At 32.9% G+C, this 8,912-nt stretch overlaps 1 protein-coding gene across 1 annotated transcript in view; it reads left to right on the plus strand.

Moving 5' to 3' along the window:
• Nucleotides 1-7,883, plus strand: part of HELRODRAFT_182976 (hypothetical protein) — a gene marked incomplete at both ends in the record, with an annotated part of 25,816 nt that extends 17,933 nt beyond the window's left edge. The window contains 5 exons of the mRNA XM_009033695.1: nucleotides 3,333-3,410; nucleotides 3,790-3,890; nucleotides 4,701-4,826; nucleotides 5,065-5,303; nucleotides 7,728-7,883. Coding sequence (XP_009031943.1) covers nucleotides 3,333-3,410; nucleotides 3,790-3,890; nucleotides 4,701-4,826; nucleotides 5,065-5,303; nucleotides 7,728-7,883 — 700 coding nt within the window. The remainder of the gene's footprint in view (nucleotides 1-3,332; nucleotides 3,411-3,789; nucleotides 3,891-4,700; nucleotides 4,827-5,064; nucleotides 5,304-7,727) is intronic.
• Between the last annotated feature and the right edge of the window lie 1,029 nt (nucleotides 7,884-8,912).

Below are 8,912 nucleotides of genomic sequence, written 5' to 3' on the forward strand. Positions count from 1 at the left end.
CAACACTAACTGGACATGCTTTAATAATACGGAACAACTTCTGAGTGATTGGATATTGTACGGGGTCACACAAATGAAAAACAACAGAAAGATCAGTAGTCAGTGATTTGACTCCTCCTCCGTCCTTGTTCATTCTAAAGCATTTGCTCTGCCACAATTCAACTTCCGATATAAATTCAAGTTGGGTACTAAGTCCAAGAATGGTACCATAAAAATTACTGATTGCTGAAACAGATTCGACAACATCTTTATGATTTAGTTTAATAATATTTTCTGGCATCAAAGAATAGATTTGGAGACATTGCAAATTTTCTTTAGAAAAACGAGTATTTATATCCAATATCAGTGCATCAAGAAGAGGGATGTAAACTGATCGCCTGTAATATTCTTCCAATGAATCAGAAGGTACATTTTCACGGCATGTCTGTCGATGCACAAATCTTTTGTAGGTAAAAGTGCCATCTTTTTCAATTATTATTTTTTCTGCTGCTCTAAAAATTTCCAAAAACATTTCTTCGCAGTTTTCTCTCTTTTTTTGTAAAACATTTAACAGGGCTTTAATGCAATTTTCTGCATCATGTAAATTTAAACTTTTTTTTTGAAACAATTCACTGAGGCCCTTTGTTAGAGAGAATACATACACAGCACAGCCTAAGGACACAATAAAATCACTTTCTCTAATTGCTGTTAATAAAGTTGTTGCTTTTGATGAAGTTGTTCTGTCATTCCATTTAGATATATTCTTTAGCGCATCAATTATTTGTGGAAGTTCAATACTAAACATCAGCAATGCGTCATGTCTCTCAACCCATCGTGTTTCGCAGAGTGAAACCAGTTGTGAATTTATCATGTTCTTTATTATAAAATTTCGTTTTGCAGAAGCATTGAAAAAAGCAACTACTTCACTAATAACACCCAAACAATTTCTTATTGCTTGTACATTCGAACTTTTTGATAAAGTTAAATTTAAAGCATGGTTATAACAAGGACACCAGACTGCATTCACTGCAACTTTTTGAATTTCAACTACTGCTCCTTTTTGTAACGAAGACATAACACTGCAACCATCTGTTCCCACACCAACACAGTTTTCTAGAGAAAGGTGGAACTTGTTTGAAAACATGTTTATAACCGATTGACCAATAATTTTGCCGTCAAGAATAGGTTCAGTGTCAATTGATGCAGTAATATCAGATTGGTAATTGTTGTCATGTAGATCAACAAATCCTGCAAAATCTTCTCGAACTGATCCATCAGGCAGCAAGTAACGTAATATTATAGTCATTTGCGACTTATGTGATGCATTGGTTGTTTCGTCAATCATAATAGCATAATACTTTGATTCTCTAACGCGACTCAAAATTTGTTCACATATTTCTTCCCCACAGCATTTAATTAACGCATTTTGTGTGGTTTTGCTAATATAGGTTGCTGATGCTCTAGCCGTTTTTAAATGATTTTCTAAATTTGAATCTCCACTGCTTACTCTAAATTTTAGCAATTCTCGGAAATTACCTTCATTTTTAATCACATCAGAATCTTCATCATCTTTGTCTAATATACTGCCATCATCTCTGTGTCCTCTGAATGGAATATTCTGCCTTCCTAAAAATATAATTGTTTCCACAATAGGTATCAATCTCTGACGATTCTCTAAAACCTGCTGAAGCCGTTAAGCATTTACTCTGTTTACAATATTTATTGCTGGTTCATTATAGTTTTTTAAAAAACACCTCCCTGCTTCAACAGCTTCCTTGTGGTATCTTGCTTTGTCATGCATTGTTAAATCTCCATCTTTGCCAAACAGTTTAGCAAACACTTGTAATGGTTGTTTAACAAGCTTCTGAAGTTCCATTTGTTTGTGAGATCCTGCAGTCAGGTGGTATGAAAATAATGAGCAATATTTGCAGTACAATCCTTTTTTATTATCTGAATAAACTAGCCATTCATATTTTTCCAGATGAGAATGATTAAGATATCGCTTTTCTTGTTTATTTTTCTTCTTGTGAAGTGAATGTGGCATTTTGTAGTCAGCTAGTGGCTTCCATGGCGATTCTAACAGACTTTTTTTTGTCAAATCATCCATAAATGTTCCAACAAATTTTCCAATATCATTGATAAACCCAGCATTTAAAATCTTACTAGAAAATGCCTTAGCAATTTCAGCTGTTCCAGTCTCAGTTGAAATCTGTTCATTTTCAGAAAAAGACTATCATGAGCTATGACTACTGAATTGACATTCATATTCCGGCTGTTGCTGTCTATATTATTACTGGTTTCTGTTATCTCATGTTCAACATGTTCAGTAGAAATACTATTACTTGTTGAAGCTTCTGCTGATGTGGTTGGAAGTGGAAGTTTAGTTGTTCCACCAACTTCAGTAGTGACAGTAGAATTAGTTGTAGATGCTTCAACAGACTTTTTTTCTCTTCAACGTCACAAAAAATGAATCCAAAGTACTCTGTAGTTGTAAAAAATTTGTTCTCTTCATTTTCTTCCGATGATAATGGTTTGTTGTAATTGTTCCTAATATTTTATAGTATTATAAACAATAATTAATGAATGTTTTAATTTAAAAGTAACTTGTATTTACTATTTTTGTCGTTTTTAAGTAACACAACACAATACACAACCATGGCGCTTGAAACCGAAAGTTAGACTGTTTTAAAGTGAATAGTGATATAAAATTAAAAAGTGCATATTTTAAAGGATTACTTAACACTACAATAATGGGATCCGTAGTAAATAATATGATTACTACATCACTCTTTTTAATAGAACAGAGTAGATTTAAGTTTACTGACATGATACCGCGATGATGCGAGCTACCGCGAGCGTGCACACTTGCACCGTCTTTACCGATGCTGATACGATCGCGACATATATGCCGTAATGTCTTAGTCACAAAGATTGTTATTTAAAGGGCAAATTGAAAAATAATTTAAACGTTTTTTTATTTGTGGGCTTGCCCGCCTTGCAGGCAGTTGTGGGTTGCCATGATGGATAAAAATCGCCCCCCCCCTTACTAGATCACCTGGATCCGCCCCTGGAATCAAGCAGCTGTTTAAGTGTTTAATTAATTAATCAATCGATTCAACAAATAATTAACCAGCAATTAAAATTAATAAATTAACAAGCCAATTAAATATCAATCAATCAATCAGTCAGTCGTTTATTCATTCATTCATTCATTCACTCACTCACTCACTCATACATTCATTCATTCATTCGTTTATTCGTTCATTCATTCATTCATTCATTCGTTTATTCATTCATTCGTTTATTCATTCATTCATTCATTCACTCATATATTCAATCATCCAACCAATCAGAATCATGATTGACAACAAAAGGATAACTTCAGATCCTAGCCGCTACGAACTGGAGAGTAACTCTTCAAGTATTGTAAGGTGATAGGCGTGGTTTCGATCTGTCAGTCATTAAACTTTTCAACCAATCAAGTTGACTGACATCTGTTTATGCTGAATAGATTAGCATAAATTAATTTTTTAATTATGCGATGCATACTTGATCTGAATTACTTTTTTTATTTATCTATTCATTCATCCATCTACATATTCATCCATCCATTCGTTCATTCACTCATCCATCTACCTATCCATCCATCTCTTCACCTACCCACGCATCTAGCTATCCATCCATCCATTCATTTATCCATCTATATCTACAAATTCATCCATCCATTCATCCATCAATCTACCTATCAATTCATCCATTCAATCTAACTATCCATTCATCCATTCATACGTTCATTCACTCATCCACTAGATTCAAGAAAGAAGGTACGTATAATTTAACGTGCGAGTGTTCCAACTACCAGGGCAGGAACCTGGTGAAGTTGACCGAGGTCATCAGGGTCACTCCTCAAGGTTCGTTTGCCATCCGCCCATCTGTTCATTCATTCATTCAACCATACGTTCGTTCGTTTGTTCATTCATTTATCCATCTATCCTTCCATCCACTCATTCATCTATCCATCCACCCATCCACTCATTCGTCCTTTTATCCATCCATCCATTCATCCATCCATTCACTCATTCATCTATCAATTCATCCATCTATCCTTCCATTCATTTATCCATCTATCCACTCATCCATCCTTCCATCCATTCACTCATTCATCTATCAATTCATCCATCTATCCTTCCATTCATCTATCCATCTATCCACTCATCCATACTTCCATCCATCCATCCATTCATCCATCCATCCATTCACTCATTCATCTATCAATTCATCCATCTATCCTTCCATTCATCTATCCACTCATCCATCCTTCCATTCATCCATCTATTCACTCATTCATCTATCAATTCATCCATCTATCCTTCCATTCACCTATCCATCTATCCACTCATCCATACTTCCATCCATCCATCCATTCATCCATCCATCCATTCACTCATTCATCTATCAATTCATCCATCTATCCTTCCATTCATCTATCCATCTATCCACTCATCCATCCTTCCATCCATTCACTCATTCATCTATCAATTCATCCATCTATCCTTCCATTCATCTATCCATCTATCCACTCATCCATCCTTCCATCCATCCATCCATTCACTCATTCATCTATCAATTCATCTATCCATCCTTCCATCCATCCATCCATTCACTCATTCATCTATCAATTCATCTATCCATCCTTCCATCCATCCATCCACTCACTCCAGGAAAGATGGATCGGCAGCAGCAGAGTGAGTACCTGACGATCGTCATCTCAGTTCTCGTCTTCGTCCTGGTTGCCATGCTCATCTCACTCCTCATATTCATCTACTACAACAGGCTAAAGAAAAACGGTTGATGGGTGGATGAGTGAGTGGATGGATGGATGGATGGATGGATGGACGGATGGATGGATGGATGGATGGATGGATTGATTGATGGATGGATGGATGGATGGATGGATGAGTGAATGGATGGATGGATGGATGGATAGATTGATGGATGGATGGATGAATGGATTGTTGAATGGATGGATAGATGAGTAAATAGATAAACTCATTCACTCACTCACTCATTCACTCACTCACTCAGCCCAACTGAAGTACATACATAACCTGGCGAAACATTTCACTGGGAAAGTCAAGAAAATTGATTACCGTTCCACGAGTGCCGAGCCCACATACTCTTATGACAGTGTTGACGACGACCAATACAACTCTGACGGCAGTGCCGGGCGTAACGCCCATGAAGTTGCTTCTGCAGATTCTGAGGAAAGAACAAAAGATGATGAAGATGACGAGGATGATGATTATAATGATGTTTCTAAGCAAGTTTGATTGGGGCTCTGGTGATAAGATGACTGATTGGTTGGTTGGTTGGTTGGATGGTTGGTTGGTTGGTTGGTTGGTTGGTTGGATGGTTGGTTGGTTGGTTGGATGGTTGGTTGATTGTTTAACTTTAGTTCGTTGGTTTGGTGAGTTTTTTCACTTTACCAAAATCTTCAAATGTTGTTAATCTAGATCGCCAAATTTTTATGGCCGCAAAATTAACTAAAAACTTTAAGTTGATAATGATAACGGTATTTCTTTTATTTCAAAAATCTGTTATATAAGACAAAGATGGCTAAAAATCACGGTTTCCAATGAAATTTTTTGTTTAAATTAATTCAATACCAACATGGGACTTAACTTGTTCGGAAAAATTTGTTTTAATAAATATTGTTTGGTTTTTAATACAAACCAAATTAGAAAAAATCGGCTTATTTTAAACTTTAGAATAAACCCAATCGTCTGAATCTAAAATTCTGCATCTAAATTTCAATTAAAATTTGTGCGAATGAAATGAAAATATATCATCTACTTGTCGTGCTATAATAATGTGGCAATCAAATGCTGTAACCAGAATTTTATTTTGGAAGATGACCTGAATTGGTTAAAAAAAACCTCTCTTCTTTTTTTGGCACAAATTTAAACATATCATTCTAGGAAATCCTCGGAACCAATGGTTTTGTACAGAATTGTATCCAATTTTAACTTTATGAAAGAAATGAAATAGCCTTCAGTCCAACTTTTTACAATTGTTTATAGAGATTTTTCAAAGTTTTGCCTTATTCGTACTAAAATTTTTCGTTGGGGGCTTCAGTCCCTAGGCTTACGCCACTCCACTGCTGAAATCTTCTCGCCGAATGGTTTAAATGTAGCAATATATGATAACATGCACAATTGAAATTGTAAGTAAGAATAATAGTAATTGAAAATTGAAAAGACAAACTTTAAATTGATTAATGCCAAGAATTCGGTAGAATTCGTACACCCTACTGTATAAAATATAGTCTCCTTCCAACAATTGTGTATATTTAGACATAATAATAGGTGATAATAAATACAATTATATAACAATATAATATTAAATAATAGTTAATTATTAAATTAATGGAATCGTTGACTCAAGTTAATGATTGATAATAAGTAAATGAAATAATTTTCTGACTGCAAAATTTGCTGCCAATTTAGACAACTTTAAATATCACTGCTAAGATATATTATAATTTTAGGAGGTTTAATAATTTTTGAACTCTCAAAAAATAAATAAATGGATGACTAAGAAGTGTTTGTTCAGTTGCGAGGTATTTTTGTTGTGATAGAGCTCGTTGAAGCAAAACCAAAGTTGAAGTTGCTTTGTTTTAAAATTTACGTCAGAAAATAATACTCTATATCTGAAATCATTGAGCTTCGCACAGCAGTCAAACCTTGTTTTTTAAACAAGGTTAAGCGTTGGTTTCGTAAGTTTTACCATAAGGTTTAATTTTGTTAATATATTTAGCCAAATACTTATATCTACCAAATTAATTTGAGAATCCAGGCATCCAGCTAATGCAGACACATTACCGAAATAAAAAAAATCCATAATTTAAGGCGCAAGTTGTCAAAATACCGTCGTTTCAAATAATTATTTAATTTAATTTTATATAATTTACTAAATAAATCAATTTAATTAAACTTGCTGCATAGCATTGAAGGCACTTCAAAGAAATATCATTCAGTCTTTAATTCAAACAGATTTAGAAGAAAAATAGTCGATTTTAAAATTTGAAATAAAGCTCTATTGACAAAACATTAAATTCTGAATATAAATTTCAATTAAAATATTTGCGAATGAAATGAAAATATATCATCAACTTGTCATGTTATAATAATTAAGACCTCTTTGAGCCCTGGCTGAAATACACTTGGAGCTTTTCTAAACTGACCATTCGATTCATCTTCTCTATTTGTGTTTTGAACATATTTCAATGTCTACATTAATTTTTGTAAAATAAAAATTGAAGAAATATTTTTTATTATTTTTGTATCTGTGAAAGTATCTTTTTTTATGCATAGATGGGCCCCACAAATATTTTCGCTCCGGGCCTCAATAGCCCTAGGAAAACAACTATCCATTATCAATGAAGCTTTAAGGGAATTATTTTCATTTTTCTTTTTAATTATCATTTTAAAACGGTTAAAAAAAGTCAAAAATATCATTTTCATCGTTGCGTTTCTATAATTCTTTTATTTCGAATATATGAAACATTTCTAGATGGGTAAAAAAATTTTTTCTCAATTAATCAAACAATTTAGAATAAATTATTCAATAAAGTTGATATAAAATGTTGAAAACTAATTTAAAAACCGCAGTCTAATTTTTAATGAGAAGTGAATAAAGATAAAAAATTAAAGTTAGTATAAAAAAACACACATCCACTTCGTGAAAAGGCAAAGACATTTAATAAAGTTGTAACTAGTTTAGATCAAGGAGAGGCCTATTTACCAATATGCAGCACTTTCTTATGGGTTGAAGCAGGGATATGCAAAGAATCTCAATTTTTTCAACTTTTAATTATTTTCGGTAATGTCGATTTTATTTTTTAAATTTTTACTAAATAAAAGTAATTAATTGAATTGAATTAATTGAATAACAATTTTTAAAAAATTAAAATTTTAACATTCTGAATAAAAGCAATATTCCGTAATTAGTAAATATACTATCGTAACTTTTGACTCGAACGATAAAAAAATCACCCTTCAACTCTCCTCCGGAAGTAAGCTCCTTGCTCGACCGTTAAAAGTGAGCGAAGGCCGTTATATTTATTCTAGTTAATTGTATCAAACAGTATCTTATTGAACAAAGTAGTATCATAAAATGAACAAAGATACTTTTTTCAAAAATTTAAAAAATTCTAAAATTGATTACATTGCGATATCGATGATGATGATGATTGTGAATGTGACTAATTAAAGACTAATTAAAAAACATCAAATAAAATTTATTTAAATAGAATGGGAAATTCGTTGCGAAATCGTTGGAGGAAATGACGTCATGTTAGCAGTAGTTATTTTACTGCATGGTAGTTAATCAGCCGGTATAAAGGTTATATTCAATTCCTATCAAATAAATTTGACCAAATATCATACGCAGGCAGAACTAAATAAAGAAATAGATAGATATAGATAAATAAATAAATATATATATATATATATACAATATTCTATAAATTCTACTGAATGTTTGGCGTTAATATGTTTGTAGTTCGTTTTTTCGATTTTTCTCACTAAAGTTTTTTGGTGAACGTTTAGTTTATTAAAATTCAAAATAAACTTATTTTTCGAATTCATGCTGCAAATAAAAATTAACTTTGGTGTTGTAAAATTGAACTTTGATGCGAATTAGGTGTCAGGTTTCTTAATTGGCTGGTCATCTTCTTTGGTCTCCTTTTCTTCATCGATAGCATCATATTCTTCTTTGTCACTATTTACGATGCTAGTTTTTATTACTTCTTTGTTTTCGTTGTTGGTTAAGCGCCGGGTTGGAAGTGAGGTTGTCATTTTTTGTTGTATATTTATTTTTGGTTTATTGATGTCGATTAGCACTGCTTCTGCAATTTTAAGATGCGTGTAGTG

This window comes from Helobdella robusta (assembly GCF_000326865.2).
Source record: "Helobdella robusta unplaced genomic scaffold HELROscaffold_96, whole genome shotgun sequence".
NCBI lineage: Eukaryota > Metazoa > Annelida > Clitellata > Rhynchobdellida > Glossiphoniidae > Helobdella > Helobdella robusta.